General features: G+C 39.0%; 1 protein-coding gene across 1 annotated transcript in view; it reads right to left on the bottom strand.

Annotated features, from left to right (window-relative positions):
- The window catches only part of CNTNAP2 (contactin associated protein 2), a 1,639,050-nt gene that overhangs the window by 745,672 nt on the left and 874,781 nt on the right, over nt 1-18,597 (bottom strand). Inside the window, exon 13 of the mRNA XM_070787139.1 lies at nt 6,303-6,503. Within this exon, the coding sequence (XP_070643240.1) occupies nt 6,303-6,503 (201 nt within the window). The remainder of the gene's footprint in view (nt 1-6,302; nt 6,504-18,597) is intronic.

Raw genomic sequence — 18,597 nt, 5'->3', positions numbered from 1 at the left:
GCAAGAATACTGGAGTGAGTTGCCATTTCCTTCTCCAGGGAAAATTCCTGACCCGGGGATCGTACCTGGGTCTCCGAAATTGCAGGTGGATTGTTTTCTGCTGAGGCGTCAGGGAAGCCCTTCCTTGTGCTTCAGATGCCACCAAATCACAGAGTAGTAACACTAAAGCGTACTGAATTTTATGCCGCTTACTTTACAGGCAAAAATTGTGAACATAACTCCTTTCCAATAGATACAAAATCTAATAGTAAACTATTCAGAAGGATGAATAATTTATATTTCTTCTTTCTAAAAAAAAAAAAAACAAACTATGACTGATGAGAACAAAACTACAATACACAGTGAAAAGAAATGAGCACTGGGAACCGATGAAAACAACACTAAATACAGCCATAAAAATAGAAAAAACACATCAACTTTATATCTCTATAATTAAATAAATATTTATATATGTAGGGAATACTGTAGCAGAAAATGCTATAATAGAAAGTTTAACTTTTGTAAAATAAGTACACAACAACAGTGCATCTTAGATACACAGGTAAGCGTTTAAAATCAGGCTAATAGGTTTTGTCCAAATAGAGAGAAATATTTTTGCCATCTAAAAGCATTAGGATTGTTGACTAAGGCGATTCATGTGGTAACTAATGAAACTTCTGCTGGTGTCGAATTTATCAAATTTAACTCCTGAGATATCTATTTTCAGAAGTAGATTTCACTGTCTAAAGATTTCTGCCTTTTGTTAAGTACAGATATCAGTATATTTGCAGTTCTAGGTATATAAATACAAAACATATTGACATCCTTGTGGTTTTGGATGGCTATGAATATATATTTTTTCTGTATGGGTAGAGTTTATTTATAATTTCAAATTGGTATGAAATAAAAGACCTTAGTCCCGTTTCTATGTCTTTTGTAAAGTTGATTAAGCACAACTGAATTAACAGCTACATTGCGAGAAAAGGTATGACCATAAGGAACGGCAAAAGCAGTACTTTAAAGTTCTTTTTAAAATTTCTGTAGTAATAGAAAGAAGTGATAACATGACAAGTCATATATTAGTATTCTTGTAAAAGTTGTGAAAGACCATTAATGAGTAAATCTACACTTGTTAGCTAATGGTTAGATACAACCAAACATGTATCAAAATTAAATTGAGGTCCATATACATACAAAATCAACTGTTTGTCATAAATATCACTAGAAATTATAGAGCCCCAGATGAACACTTGAGGAAAAGGCTCTTCAAACCAAGAATAACATTTTAAGTGCAAAGCTATTACAAACCCATTTGATATTCATTTTAACTGCCTCGACTATAATGAATATGCTTTGTATTCAGACAGATGTCACAAGTACTACTGCAGAAGTTCCAATATAATTCAGCCTTAGTTAAGAACAAGTAAATGGATACTTAAAATGGAATGTTACCAGGAAGGAAGGAAAAAACCAATTACAGCAAACATCAGCTCCTTAAAATAGCAAATTAAAGATTTGTATTAAATTGTGTTCTTTTATACTTGGACATACGCAGAATACAGTAACACAGGAAAACTTGCTATATCAACCACTTCTTTTCCTTGACTCAGCTGTCTACTGATTAATTAGCCTGGAAAATAGAAATTGGGATGTGAAAAATGACTAAGAAGAGTAGGCTGAAATTGACTTTACAACATTTAGTCTATGAAAAGGATTTTTAAACTGCCACTATGCCAATTTATTCTAGCTGGAGGAACAGGTAGTTAGGTATGCCATTTTATTTCCATTGGTCAGACAGTTCTAATATTCCTTTTAATCTTCTTCCACACAGAGGACTAACACCTTAAAATCCAAATTTTATCCTCATGCCATAAATTAAAGACGGCATTTTTCAATACAGAGTTTACAGAATGACCCATGGATATTTGTTAAAAGCAGACATTTCTGTGCCCTGACCAAGTTCTACTGAGTCAAAATCATTGGAATCACCATTGTGATGAGCAACCCGAAAACTCCGATGCTCATACTTATTTAAAAACAACTGCCTGAATATTGGATGAAGTAATACTTAAAACAATGTAATTTTCATTTCAGTCCAGTCAGCAAACATGTATTAACTACCAATTCTATGTGAGTAAAATCTGATACATGGAGGGTATCCCCTAAGGCAAGAAGCATATGATAATATTATTTTCAAGGTATAGTTTATAAAGTACAATCTGCAAATGTTTGGAAACACAAAGAAAATAGTGTGCTTACTGTGCAGATTTACAATTCATTCCTTATTTCAATTTGGTAGTTCTTCTGAAAAGGTGTATGAAGGTTGAAGAGAACTGTGTTTAGCTTATTATTAGAAAACATACCTGAAGTGGTGCTTAAAGGCAGATTTAGCCCATGTTTCCTGATGGTCTTGGACATTCTGTGTTTTCAAAAGGAGGGTAATAAGTGTGAGAGGCTTCTTGGTGGCTAGGGGAAGGGAAGGAAGGAACTATAAGGCCAGAGGCTCTAAAAGTACACTTCTTCCCTTAACTCCAGCCCAATTCCCATGCTACCTGAACTGAACTCTTCAGTTCAGTTCAGCCACTCAGCTGTGTCTGACTCTTTGCGACCCCATGAATCCCAGCACGCCAGGCCTCCCTGTCCAACACCAAGTCCCAGAGTTCACTCAGACTCACGTCCATAGAGTCAGTGATGCCATCCAGCCATCTCATCCTCTGTCATTCCCTTCTCCTCCTGCCCCCAATCCTTCCCAGCATCAGAGTCTTTTCTAATGAGTCAACTTTTCACATGAGGTGGCCAAAGTACTGGAGTTTCAGCTTTAGCATCATTCCTTCCAAAGATCCTGGGGCTGATCTCCTTCAGAATGGACTGGTTGGATCTCCTTGCAGTCCAAGGGACTCTCAAGAGTCTTCCCCAACACCACAGTTCAAAAACATCAGTTCTTTGGTGATCAGCCTTCTTCACAGTCCAACTCTCACATCCATACATGACCACAGGAAAAACCATAGCCTTGACTAGACGGACCTTTGTTGGCAAAGTAATGTCTCTGCTTTTCAATATGCTATCTAGGTTGGTCATAAGTTTCCTTCCAAGGAGTAAATGTCTTTTAATTTCATGGCTGCAATCACCATCTGCAGTGATTTTGGAGCCTCAAAAAATAAAGTCTGACACTGTTTCCACTGTTTCCCCATCTATTTCCCATGAAGTGACAGGACTGGATGCCATGATCTTTGTTTTCTGAATGTTGAGCTTTAAGCCAACTTTTTCACTCTCCACTTTCACTTTCATCAAGAGGCTTTTAGTTCCACTTCACTTTCTGCCATCAGGGTGGTGTCATCTGCGTATCTGAGGTTATTGATATTTCTCCTGGCAATCTTGATTCCAGCTTGTGCTTCTTCCAGCCCAGCGTTTCTCATGATGTACTCTGCATATAAGTTAAATAAGCAGGGTGACAATATACAGCCTTGACGTACTCCTTTTCGTATTTGGAACCAGTCTGTTGTTCCATGTCTAGTTCTAACTGTTGTTTCCTGACCTGCATATAGGTTTCTCAAGAGGCAAGTCAGGTGGTCTGGTATTCCCATCTCTTTCAGAATTTTCCACAGTTTATTGTGATCCACACAGTCAAAGGCTTTGGCATAGTCAATAAAGCAGAAATAGATGTTTTTCTGGAACTCTCTTGCTTTTTTCATGATCCAGTGGATGTTGGCAATTTGATCTCTGGTTCCTCTGTCTTTTCTAAAACCAGCTTGAACATCTGGAAGTTCATGGTTCACGTATTGCTGAAGCCTGGCTTGGAGAATTTTGAGCATTACTTACTAGCATGTGAGATGAGTGCAGTTGTGCAGTAGTTTGAGCATTCTTTGGCATTGCCTTTCTTTGGGGTTGGGATGAAAACTGACCTTTTTCAGTCCTGTGGCCACTGCTGAATTTTCCAAATTTGCTGGCATATTGAGTGCAGCACTTTCACAGCATCATCTTTCAGGATTTGAAACAGCTCAACTGGAATTCCATCACCTCCGCTAGCTTTGTTCATAGTGATGCTTTCTAAGGCCCTCTTGACTTCACATTCCAGGATGTCTTAGTTAGCAGTTTTCCCTCAGCTCTGTCCCTTCCAGGACTGGAGTCTTTGGAATGAACTTCAACAAGGCACTCTCCCTCGTGAAACTGAGTGCAGACAAGCTGATGGGACTCATTCATTGTGCCCAGTGCCCTGGGTTTTCTCAGTCCTTGGTTGACATTTCCCAGCACTGGAAGCAGGATTCAGTTAAAAATAATAATAATAATAAATAAAAGACTGTGACAGGTGAAGGTAGGTAGAAAAACAGTTGTAGGAATTTAAAGGGGTTTCATGACTCACAGTCATGGTTCTTAGAGTGGTCTCTGGATCGGCTGTTTCACCACCACCTGGGAATTCACTGTACTAGTCTGCTCATCTGCTATAGCAAAATACCAGCAAATCATTGGCTTCAAAAAATCGACATTTATTTTCCTGCACTTCTGGAGGCTGTAGGTGTAAGATCAAGGTGCTGCCAGTTTGGTTTCTGGTGAGAACTCTCTTCTTGGCTCTTCCTCTTTTTATAAACCACCAGTCCAATCAGATTAGGAACCCAGTCTTAAAACCTCATATAATCTTTTTTATCTCCTAAAAGCCCTATCTCGAATATAGTCATATTAGGGATTAGGATATCAACATGTGAATGTTGGGTGACACAATTCAGTCCATAGCACTTAGTACAAGTGAAAATTCTGGAGCCCACCTGACACCTATTGAGTCGGAATTTCAGGGAATGGAGCCCTGCCATTTGTATCTTATTAATCCCTCCTGGTTATTTGCATGCATGCTAAAACCTGAGAAGTCCAGGCCATCAGGGAAAATTGCCAGCATTGCATTCAGTTTCCTTCACGGTATCTCCCATTTTTACTTTCAATCTTATTTCTTTCTGCTCTTCGACATGAACTCTGCTTCTGCTAAACCACTTCTCACCATGGGCTGAAGGGTCTTTCATATTCTGTCTTCCTGACTCTTGTTTACCCACCACAAATTGCCTTTCAACATCTTTAATAAAGCATCACTTCAACATCGCAGCCTCCGTCAAGTCTTCTTTCTCTAAATAGCAGAAGCACTAATTGTCTGAACCAATCCTTTTCATATTTTACAGATTTTACTTTCTTACAATTCCTAGGTTATACTTGTCTGTAATGTGAGTACAAGGCTTTATACATAAAAGCACTATAATCTTCAAAACAGTATATACAGTTCTGCTTATAATTATTCTCTTTAAGCAACTCCCTGCAACACTGGCCCAATACAACAATGATTTAGGGCATAAAACAGCCCATTGGTTTCTGACATAATGCCACTTCCAAACTTGTTTAATAATTTAAAAATAATCAATATACTATTTGCTATTTATTAAGTCCTTAAGTGCATTAAGACTTATAATAAGCCCTGAGTACATGATCTCATTAAATTTTCACAATCACTCTGAAATAGGATCCCTATTTGACTGAAAGACATTGGAAACTGAGGCAGAGGGGTTCAGTGAACCCCAAAGTCACGAAGCCAGGATGAAAAGTGTGAGCCTGTTTCTCTGACTCAAAGCATATGCTTTATTTCTACTATTTTATACTATAGATGGGGAGATTAGGTTGCTGTCAACATATTGAATTTACTGCCAAGAATCCCAAAGTATATGTCTTTTGTGGTAAAGATATTTCCAATACATCCTTTATAAATTCTCCAATTTTCTTTAGCCCCAACACACACATACAAATCCTTAAGCATTGTTAAAATAAGCCATCATGGAAAAAAATACAAATAAGCAAACAACAACAGCAACAAAGGCAGACTTCCTGAGACCAACAGATGCTATTAAATGACTACAGACAATGAAGAGCTCTAAATTCTGTCACTATTCTATATGCTATTTACCTGCAGACAGCCTTTGGAATTCTCTCATCTGTACATTACAGACAGCTGAAGAACTCAAAGGGAATTACTTGAAAGTTCACAAGGAACTCTCACAAACTTTTGCCCAAAGCAAATACTGGTAATTATGCACTAGAAGCATTCACACACATACATGTATGCATATAAAACTGAAAAACTCTAAGAAACAATGGATTTTTTAAATAACAAAAACTGTATGTTCTTAACTTCCTTCTCCAGAAAACAAACCAAGTGGGTTTATTCTTTCACAGCTGCCTGCACTTTGAAGACTGGACTGTTCAGATAATAAGCCACACCTGTTGGATTGTTTAGGTAATTCCAAACACCAGCCGAGATAGTAATTAAAAGTAACACTCCATTTTCAGCCTACCTGGGGTGTTCAACAACCTCGACATCTTGCAGAAATAGGAGACATACTGCTCACAGTACTCGGCGCTGCTGGTGATGGCGCTGATCTGGTCCATGGAGGCGCTGTATATGAGCTGCGTTACCGAGTATTTTTCTGGGTTGTAGCCCACCACCGTTGTCTGCATCTGCAAATCGTGAGACACGATGGTCCATACTTTGTCCTCTGTGGGGAGAAAAAGGGCAGGACGATGGGTCATTACTATGAAGTGCATCTTCAAAAGTCAGAAAATAACGGAGCTGCACTTTTCACTGGTTGGTTTCTATGAACAGATATAGAACAGAGTTAAGGATTCAGTTCAGTTCAGTCGCTCGGTCGTGTCTGACTCTTTGCGACCCCATGGACTGCAGCACGCCAGGCTTCCCTGTCCATCACCAGCTTCTGGAGCGTGCTCAAACTCATGTCCATTGAGTCGGTGATGCCATCCAACCATCTCATCCTCTGCCGTCCCCTTCTCCTCCTGCCTTCAATCTTTGGGTTAATCTTTAAGGATAGTAATCGTTAAAATAATGCTCCTCACACCTAAGTTCTGTGTATATTGACAAAGTAATATTTCTTTTATTAAAAACAAACACAAGCTATCGTCTTAAAACAAACAGCCTGAGTATCTGGTGGGATGCTTTAAAACCTGCAGCATTGGACATAAGGCTACTGTGTTCCAATGCCTTCCCAACACTGTAACTCTTCATTCCTCCTGTAAAACAATCTCTACTACCTCCTAAATGAGCTACGTGCTCTCTAGCCTCTGGAGCTTTGTTTGCTGTTTTCAGAATATGCATCTTCATTTTGTCAACAAATGTTCTTCTCACCCTGACCTTTCAGGTAAAATTAGACACTGCCTGCTCTGTTATTGAAATGCTCTATACATGTGGAATGATGCAAATCAGTAATTATCTTGGTGTTTTGAACCCTGAAAATTTCAATATGTGAAAAGGAGAAGCATCTAGAAGATTAATGAGATTAAATTAAAATCCTACAAAGTTATGCATTTGAATTAGAAGCATCACTATGAACCTATGATGATGATGTTATCTTTTTAAAAATATGCCCTAGTTCTTTCCACTGAAAAAACTCTCCAAACAACGACCAACTTCTGGCAACAGTTGTCATCACTCAATACCATTTTCCATTAAGAGAAAACAAGGATCCTAGAGAAATGTCCGATTCCAGGACTGGAGATGGCTAAGAGGAGTCTGGAACAAGCTGTCACTTCAGAAACAAACTATTGGAGACAAAGTGTGGTACAAAAATTCTCCAAGGCCAAAAAAAAAAAAAAAAAATTAACATCAATAAGAATTTCCTGCAATAAATTAAAATACATCAAATATATTTAATCCCATGAGTTCACAAAAATGAAATGTTTAAATTTTGGAATGTGTTATGTAACTAATTCATTATTTTGAAAACTGGTAAATAAAGGCAAAGAATCCAGCATTTAGTCTACCTTAGTTATATGAATCTTAAAGTAACTAAATACTCCTTTTGTGGAAATATTTCAGCCCATAAACGAAGGCCAAATTATAAGAGTGTCATCATTTGGTAAGTTCTAACAAGTTAGTAGGGTCTAAGAAGGATTATTCATGGCTGCAAATATAACCAACAAGTGAAACCAGAGATGTGTCCCTGGGGCTCTGGAGGTGGGGGCAGGTGTACCGCACTACAGGTGGAGAGGTGCGGATAAAACTCAGACATGAATTTCACCAAGTTTATAGACCTACCTGCCAATTTCTAGAAAACAGAGGGGAAGGGGTAGATGTTAAATGGCACCAAATGGAAACAGCAACATCCACGTTGTGGAAAACTGTATACATCACACAATCCAGTCTTTCAACAGCCGAGGGATAAATTACAAAGGAAGACAGTAAGAGACACACACAGAGTCAAAAAGAGACAGGCAGAGAGCTTTAGATTGAGAGAAATATCCTGAACTTGCCCCTCTTGTGGTCTTCCTATTTCAGGAGATGGGAGCTCCATTCTTCCAGTTCTGGGAGAAAAGCCCCCTTCTTCCGCCGCCTCCTGCACCCTGTCAGTGATGTCCACGTGCTCCACCTTCAGTCATTATTCAGAATCTGGGCACTCCTCACCCCGCACCCACGACTGCTGTGGTCCAAGCCTGGGCCCCTCGCTTGCACATCCCACAATGACCTTTAACCGGTCCCCTCTTCCCGACCTTGTCCCTTCATGTCTACCTTCAACAAACAGCCTTGCTGATTTCAAGTACAAGTCAGCTTCTGACAGCTGCGAGTCCTTACACGGTATCTGGTCTTATTCACAAAGTCCATTTCTTAGAGTAGCCAAAGGCTGGCGGAGGTCTGGCTCTTCCTTGCAGCCCTACCGCTTGTTCCTTTGGCTCTGATCACGCAGACCTCCTTTGCGCTCCTCAAACAGGTCAGGCAGGCCCCTCCTTGGAGACTCGCACTGGCTCTTTCCTGCGTCTACAGCCATCTTTGCTCAGACCTCCTCTGACCCCCTCCTTCTCCAGCTCTGAGCTCCACTGATGATGTTTCCTTCCCTGAGTCCCACCCCCACCACAGCTGCTCTCCATCTACCTGCTCAGCTTTGTTTTTACCCATAGCATTTATCTCTATCTTAGGGCACATTTAAATTATTTTTTAAAATATCTGACTGCCTCCATGAGAAGGAAAGAAAGCAGGGATTCTTTTCATTGCTATATGCACCAAGCTTACAGTGATAATTGGCACATAGTATGGCTTCAAATCCATTGGAGAAGGAAATGGCAACCCACTCCAGTATTCTTGCCTAGGAATCCCATGGACAGAGTCTGAGTCTGGTGGGCTACTGTCCATGGGGTCACAGAGTTGGACACAACATAGCAACTGAGCACAGGAATTCAAAAACATTAGTTGACTAGAAGAATGAACCAATAAAAATAAATAGAATACAAACATTTGATCTGAAAATAATAGGGGAAAAAGTAGAAGCAGTGACATTTTATTTTCTTGGGCTCCAAAATCACTGAGGATGGTGACTTCAGCAATGAAATTGAAAGACACATGCTCCTTGGAAGTACAGTTATGATAAATCTAGACAGCATATTAGAAAGCAGAGACATCACTTTCCTGACAAAGGTCTGTATAATCAAAGCTATAGTTTTTCCCAGTAGTCATGTAGAGATGTGAGAGTTGGAACATAAAGAAGGCTGAATGCCAAAGAACTCATGCTTTGAAACTGTGATTCTAGAGAAGACTCTTGAGCCCTTGGACAGCAAGGAGATCAAACCAGTCAATCCTAAAGAAAATCAACCCTGAATATTCATTGGAAGGACTAATGCTGAAGTTGAAGCTCCAATACCTTGACCACCTGATGCAAAGAGCTGACTCGCTGGAAAAGACCCTGATGCTGGGAAAGATTGAGGGCAGGCAGTAAAGAGGACAGCAGAGGATGAGATGGTTAGATAGCATCACTGAATCAATGTACATGAACTTGAGCAAATTTCAGGAGATAGTGAAGGACAGGGGAACATGGCATGCCACAGTCCATGGGGTTGCAAAGAGTTGGACACGACTTAGTGACACAACAACAACAGGAACTTTTAAAATCACTTTAGTTCAAGTTCTGTGGAGACTACCCCAAGAGACTGTAGACAGGCCACTTCACCCCTCTGAGCCAGAATTTCCCTTCAGCTATTACAACATGCCTCTTTATCAGATGACTTTCCAGCTTGCTATTCTTAAATCAGTTAAAAGAAGTTCAGTTATGGTGTCCTTGTAGTCATTTTCTACGGGATAATTAATTTTCCAGGCTTATCTTTGGGCTGATCAGAACTGTCTTCTTTGAACTACTCTGATATGGCAAGAAAAGCCACAATATATTTTGGTATTTCTGTCACTTTCTGACATGACTCTGAAAACAAACTCATTTACGTACAGACCTGCAGACTTACCTTCACATAATTAAAAATCCATTAATTGAATTAGGTAACTTCTATCTCTTTTCTGCTACAATCAGTCTGTGGCACAGAATTCTCAGATGTTTATCACCACTTACTTTTTCCTTTCTCCCTTCTTTTCTTCCTTTCTTTCTTTTTTTAAAATGAATCTTTACCAAGAGCCTTGTCCTGTAGCAGTGTCCTAACACTTATGAGAACCAAGTGTTCTAACATTTTGGTCCTGGTGACTTCTTGACTCTAAATTTTAGTTCCAGCCATGTCAGCCCACATACTTCATCATCAAAACCCTGTACATCATACCTTTATATTTGTTTTATAGGCTACTCATTCATTCAGCAAATATTATCATGTACCTGCTGCTAAGTCGCCTCAGTCGTGTCCGACTCTGTGCAACCCCATAGACAGCAGCCCACCAGGCTCCACCGTCCCTGGGATTCTCCAGGCAAGAACAATGGAGTGGATTGCCATTTCCTTCTCCAATATCATGTAACTATTATATGACAAATACTAGATCTAGGCAGCAAAGAAAACGCAGCAAAAAAAAAAAAAAAAGCATTCGTAAATTTTTTGCAATTTACATTCTTACATTCTAGTAGGGTAAAGAAAACAGATAATAAGCAAAATTAAAAGAATACATATGCATATATATGCATGCTGCTGCTAAGTCGCTTCAGTCGTGTCCAACTCTGTGTGACCCCATAGATGGCAGCCTACCAGGCTCCTCTGTCTCGGATTCTCCAGGCAAGAATTCTATAGTGGGTTGTCATTCCCTTCTCCAATGCATGCATGCATGCTAAGTCGCTTCAGTCATGTCTGACTCTGTGCGACCCCATTTACAGCAGCCCACCAGGCTCCTCTGTCCACAGGATTCTCTAGGCAAGAATACTGGAGTGGGTTGCCATTTCCTCCTCCAATATATATGCATATATATTATATACATACATTATTTATATATATTACATATACATACGCACCACTTCCCAGGTGGTGCAAGCGGTAAAGAACCTGCCTGCCAGTGCAGCAGACTTAGGAGACGTGGGTTTGATCCCTCAGTCAGGAAGATCCCCTGGAGGAGGGCACAGCAATCTACTCCAGTATTTTTGCCTGGAGAATCCCATGGACAGAAGATCCAGGCAGGCTACAGTCCATAGGGTTGCAGAGTCAGACACAACTGAAGTGACTTAGCACAGCACACAGCACATATACATATATATGTATTCTTCTACATATTTCATCACCACTATTCGCCAGTGATAATGATGAGGAGAAAAACTGATTGAGAAGGGAAGGGTAGGCTGTGCGTATCAGGACTGTCCCCTGGAGAAGGAAATGGCAACCCACTCCAGTATTCTTGCCTGCTCAATTCCATGGAGAGGGGAAACTGGAGGGTTACTGTCTATGGGGTCCCAAAGAGTAGGGCATGACCTGAGCACACATGCACACGTGCACGCATGATGGGGACTGCATTTGTAAACACAGAAGAAACCATAAAGCCCTGAAAAAGTGACATTTGAATAAATAAGGTAGCTGTTCAGCAAGCCGTGTTGATGTCTGGGGAAAACAAGACAGAGGGAATGAAAATATTCTAATTCAAGAATATTTCTGATGTTATTTAGGTATTCAAGGAGACTGGTGAGTGAGGAAGGGGGGAGCGGCAGAAGTCGAAGGCAGGAATGTAATGAGGATGAGGGGATGGTGATCTTACAGTTAGATGGAAAGCCACTGGCTTTGGAAGGTTTGAAGCAAGTGAAAGTACTTTGCTTTAACTTATTTTTGACACACTATTGTTTGCTTCAGTAAAATTATACTTCAGAAGGGCTTGACAATAGTATATCTTTATAAAGATTTAAAACTTTTTATAGTGTCATGGCATTATAAAAGGTAATATATAAGCTCTATTTTGATAGCACAAAACAATTACTGTTGATGCATCTTGCAAGTTATTTTTTAATGCTTGTGCATTACAAGTTGCATGGCTCCTTTGGAGCTGTTAAATCTTAAATGACAAATGGATATTACAATTTTGCAGATATCCAGCATCTAGAAGAAAGTTATGCTGTGTAGATTTTTTTTTTGCCAGTATCATAGGTGGAAAAATCGAAAATCTTATTCCCATATTCACAGTGTGTTTAGACAGTATGTATTATCAGAATACGTATGTAATGCAAATAGAAACCACTGTGCATGGAAACTTCTAAATTTCTGCCACTGTTCCGTTTTCATGAAGAAGCAATTGAAAAACTAGTGTGTCTCAAATACTCTTTTTGGATTAGTGTGTTATGAAAATGGCCTTTGTGATTACTGAGTCCTTAGTATCTATCTCATTGTGTAATTACAAATTTAAAAACTGTAACATTGTATATTGTTTTAAATATAGTGAATTGAATAATATGTTCAAAACTGGGGCACATATGAAACATACTATGGACACATTCCTCTCCTTGGCAATTACAGGGTCTTCAGGATGACTCTGCTTAGTGATGTTGACACATGTATGTTAGAAAGGTCCCTCTGCTACCTCTATCGGTGACCCCCATATCCTTATCCTAAGTGAAAGAAAGTGAAGTCGTTCAGTCATGTCTGACTCTTTGCGACTGACCCCATGGACTGTACCCTCCCATGTTCCTCCATCCCATGGGATTTTCCAGACAAAGTACTGGAGTGGGTTGCTATTTCCTTCTCCAGAGGATCCTCCTGACCCAGGGATCGAACCCAGGTCTCCCACATTGTAGGCAGAAGCTTTACTGTCTGAGTCACCAGGGAATTCCTTATCCTAACTAACTGTAATTCTCAAGTAACTCACTTCATGTGGACTCAGTTCTTCATACGGCTGGAGTTATGACCATGGGTTGATAAAGCTCAACAATGACCAGTGAAAAAAGCAAAGAATTATTCCTTCTAGAATATAACCAGCTTCCCCATCATGTGTTTAATTGTTGTTTGACTCTTTTCCATGTTATCCATCTGTAATCTGAAGTTCACAGTACAGAGCAGGTGTTTATACAGAACATTTTAATTAAAGTCCAATCTGAGCTAAATCCAGTAGAAAAAAAAATTGTCTCCTATACATCTGCAATTGCATCTAAGTGTTTCTGATTTTCAAACAGTATCATGGTTTTGATTAGGGACCAATTTGTTAATGAGAGATTTTCATAACTTTACTCATATTAACTCTGAAATGATCTCTAAAAATAGGGAATATTATATTATAAATTACCTTAAAGTTCTCCTCTATCTCATAAACTGCATCTGATAAATTAGTCTGTGGCTTTCTTTGGGCACAAAGTCTTGATAGCTATTATCCTGATTCAGTAAATCAACAATTGAACTTCAGCCATGAAGAAAATATGAGCAAGGCTCTCCAATGAAATGCTATAGCATTAATAAGAACTGAATTAATAAGAAATGTTTGTAGGCTTATAGTAGAACATAGCCAAGGAAAGAGACTTACCATTCAAAGGAAACCATGTTCTCATATGAAAAATTTTGATCTCTACATAGTATCAATATAATGGCATTTTAGAGAGTATCCATTTTGACTCTCTTCTATTAGAGATTAAGAAAGTGAATGTAATAGAGCTACCACAAGATCCTACGATCCTACTCCTGCACATATATCCAGAAGAGATAAAAAGTCTAATTCAAAAAGACACATGTAACTCAATACTCACAGCAGCGCTATTTACAAAAGCCAGGACATGGAAACGAACTAAATGTCCATCAACAGATGAATGGATAAAGAAGACGTGTGTCTATATTGTGTGTGTATACACTCAGACAGTGGGATATTACTTAACCATAAAGAGAACGAAATATTGCCATCTGCAGCAACACAGATGGGCCTAGAAATTATCATACTGTGTGGAGTGTCAAAGACAAATATCATATGATATAACTTATATGTGGAATCTAAAAAAGTAATACAAATGAACTTATTTATAAACAGAAACAGACTCATCAAGACAGAAAACAAACCTATGGCTACCAAAGGGGAAAAAGATGAAGGAATAAACTGGGAGTACTGGATTAACAGATACGCTAATATATATAATATAGACAACAGAGATGTACTCTGTAGCACAGGGAACTCTATTCAATATCTTATAACAATAATGGAAGATAATCTAAAAAGGTATATATATATTTATATATGTGTGTGTGCATGTGTGCTAAATCTCTTCAGTCATGTCTGACTCTTTTCAACACTATGGACTGTAGCCCACCAGGACTGTAGCCCACCAGGCTCCTCTGTCCGTGGGATTCTCCAGGCAAAAATACTGGCATGGGTTGCCATGCCCTCCTCCAGGAGATCTTCCCAAGCCAGGTATCAAACTCACATCTCTTATGTCTCCTGCATTGGCAAGCAGTATATATGTATATATACATATATATTTTTATATGCATATAGGAAGCCCTATATGCATATATATATTTTTTTATATGTGTATATATTCAAATTGTGAACCTGTGGACTGTAGCCCACCAGGCTCCTCTGCCCATGGGATTCTCTAGGCAAGAATATTGGAGTGGGTAGCCATTCCCTTCTCCAGGGGATCTTCCTGACCCAGGGATCAAACCCACGTCTCCTGTATCTCCTGTACTGGCAGGTGGGTTCTTTACCACTAAGCCACTTGGGAAGCCCATATATGTATATATTCATATATATATATATATGAATATCATTTTGCTATACACCTAAAATTAACCACAAAATTGTAAATCAACTGTACTTCAATTAAAAAAAAAAAGAAGTCAAGTGTCGGAAGTAAGTGGCTTAACAATATGAATACAAAGAGTTAGTAGCAAAATAATGGAAACTTTGTCCCCTAATTCTGGCATTTAATGCTCTTTTCACTACCGTATCTTTAACCTCGTGGTGATATGCTTGGTGACATGTCAAAACTTTTGTTGCGTTCCCCACATCATCCCATTAATTTTCAGGTAGCAGAGGAATATATAGACATTATTTTAAACTTTTTAAGTGTTATTTTAAATGACAATAATATATGCTATTACATCAGGAAAAAATGTCATAAAGCAGTAATACAATTCAATCATGCACACATTCATAAATCACTACTCAGTTTTTTATATTTTAGCACCATGCTACGTTCTGGAAGCACAAGGATAAAAGAGACCTGAGGTCCTGACCTCAACAAGCTTGTAGTGCAGAGGAGGAGAGAAAACATTAAGCTTGAAATTACAAATTGCAAACAGGTGCTGAAACAGATCTATGCACAGGGTCCTGAGAGCTCACATGGAAAGCTTTGGAAAGCCATGAAGGGACCAGAGGACAAGGTATTTTCAGTGAATCAAGAAGGTTAATTTAATAGGGATGAGCCATATGACGATGGTGGTAACAGCAACGTTACTCATCTTACAACTCAGGCCAAATATCTTGGGGACAAAAGAGTTCAGTAAATGGGATCCTAATTGATTGGAAATTGAAGGGTCTGGGATAGTGAAGTATAAGATTGCAGTCGTAACAACTGTGTATGGGTTGAAAGGTCTGGCAGATCCTCATGGTGTGGGTGCTGGAAAGCTTCAGAGAGAGAAGATTCACTTATATTGTGACATTTTCATTTTTAAATTTTTTAACAGCTGTCCTGTTGCTAAGTCATGTGCAAGTAGCTATTTAGGTTTCTGGGTAGCTATTTTTTATTTTATTATTCTTTTGGCGGCACTGCGTCCTCACTACGGCACACAGGCTTTCTCCAGCTGTGGGGCATGGGCTTCTCATTATGGTGCCTTTTCCTGTTGTGGATCACAGGCTCTACTTGCACCGTGGCATGTGGGATCTTCCCTGATCAGGGATCAACCGGTGTCCCTCGCACTGGCAGGCAGATTCTTAACCACTGGGCCACCAGGTGACTCCTGACATATTTTTAAAACCCTCTCTCCAAAGTCATATACAACAAGCACACAGCTAACATCATACTCAACAGGGAATAGCTGGAAGCTTTTCCTCTAAAATATGGAACATGCCAAGGGGAATAGGATTACGGATATTTGATGTTATATTCTTAATTTGGATGTTGGGCATAAATTAGAAATACTTCATATCAAAACAAGCAACTAACAGGTACCTTATTTCAGGTAAACGTTAGAGGAATTCCAGATTTGCAGAAGTAGTAATCTAGGAAATGTCGGTCACGTTACATGATCTGTGTGTGCTTTACTGCATAAGTCACAAAACAGTTTCTTACACAGTTTACCTGAAGTATTAATAAGTTATGCAAATTAGGTTCTAATGATGGTAGGCTATAACTTTTTTGTTGTTGTTTTTGTTTCATTTTTTGGTCATTTGTAGGATGATCTACACAAAAATTTCATCAATTGTGCAGGTAGTTAAGTTTAAAAAAGACCATTAATTTCATAAGCCATTGTTTTGTTTAGAAGGTTTTTCTCAATGGTTATGATCCTGCTGAGATAATTTAAATTATTAGAAATTTATGGTGTCATGTCTTTTCTCCCCAAATACATTTTGTGTGAGTATTAAAAGCACTTCTGTAACCTAGACCCTAAAACTATAAAGGCCATTTCACCATGGTGGGCTGTGATGGTTTGAGTTCTTCCATTATGCTGGCTATGTATGCAGCTCAGGTAGCATAAGCAGCTTCAATCACGTGTAGAGAAATAAGGTATATAAAGCAGATGGAACCCCTGCAGGAAGCACTGAGGAAATGAGCTAAAAGTACAGATGATGTTCTGCAGGTGGTGGAAAATGTTGATTATTTTTATGTTCACAATTCCAGCTCAAAGATGGATGACAAATGGAGTGCTGTGAGCAAGTATAAATAATGGTGGATCATTCATACCCACCTGAAGAACAATTTGGAGCCTATGTGTATCTTTTTTTCTAGGAAGACATTAGCTGTTTTCTGGGAAGAAGAATATTTGTTAATGTTTTTGTGCTGTAGAGATGTTAACATCCTTTTACAATACAGCTAGAGTTATTGACTGCATTTATATCAATACTTGGACAAGCTAATCTTCCTTTTCTTTTCTCTCTCACACTGCGTAGAGATGTAGTTTGTGTGTATTTGATAGTGGGGAGTTCATCTCTGTGGCAATAAGAAGATTTCCATCTGTGTAGCAAGGAAATGTTACTCTTTGATCCTTGTAGCTTATGATGACAGTTGGATTTTGATCTGAGATCGAACTTGGACACTAGGTAAATGTCATCTTGGGTCAATGACTGACCATTTCTGTGGACCTTTAAAGATAACACTTCCTATTATTTAAAAATACCTTAAAATTATTGCACACACTTGGTTTAAGAAATCACTTCAAATATTTTACTCTACCACACTGTCCTACTCATGGTTCGAACATGCCAGCTGCTTACGGTTACAGCCTTAGCATGGCTCGCTCTTCTGCCTAGAGGCATTTTTTCCAGAGGGTCTCCAGGCTAACTCCCTCATCTCCGTTTAGTCTTGATTTGAATGGCGTTTTCTCATTGAGGTCTGCCAAATCTATCTTATTGAAACTTACAACCCACTCTGCCTCTTACCTTCTCTATACCCATTGCATATACACATGGACTTCAAACATGGTACATGATATTTTTTTTATTGTCTGCCTTCCTGCCCCACCTTCCTCATAGACTATAAACTTCAATATATCAGAGAAGTTTTAAATACATTTTGTTTACTCATGAATTTTAAATTCTTAAAAGAGCACCTAGTGGTCTACAGAAGTTCATAAAAACTGTGCTACTAATATACCTTAACCCTTTCTTCACTTGAAGAAGTGATGTTGCTCAGTTGTGTCCGACTTGTAGAACCCCATGGACTGTAGCCCACCAGGCTCCTCCATCCATGGGATTCTCCAGGCAAGAATACTGGGGTGGGCTGCCATTTCCTTCTCCAGGGGATCTTCCTGACTCAGGGATCGAACACGGGTCTCCCGCATTGCAGGCAGATGCTTTTAACCTCTGAGTCACCAGGGAAGCCCTTTTTTCGACAAACTTCTTTTAGTTATTATCAATGATTCCTATAAAATACCCACTTGAATTATAGTTTGTGGGCTTATAGATCCTGTCAGATAGCTCTACAATTTATTAAGCTTCAAAAAAATAGACATTTTGAAAGACTTCACAGGTTGAACAAAGTGATATTTGAAGTCATAGAATCCTGGTACTGTACTTGCAATATTTTCAAGATTTTTTAAATCTTGTAAACTGCAAGGATTTTTTTAAGAGCAAAATAATGCATCTAAGATGCAATAAGCTTCTTAAAGCCATCACCATTTTCTTTCTGAATTGGACATTAAGATAATCATTCTGTGCTAAATGTGCATCCATCTCCTTACATAGGAAGAGGTACTGAACATAGGAAGAGGTACTGA

Source organism: Bos indicus, chromosome 4 (genome assembly GCF_029378745.1).
Source record: "Bos indicus isolate NIAB-ARS_2022 breed Sahiwal x Tharparkar chromosome 4, NIAB-ARS_B.indTharparkar_mat_pri_1.0, whole genome shotgun sequence".
Classification (NCBI taxonomy): Eukaryota; Metazoa; Chordata; class Mammalia; order Artiodactyla; family Bovidae; genus Bos; species Bos indicus.
This window is presented reverse-complemented; position numbering and strand designations above follow the sequence as displayed.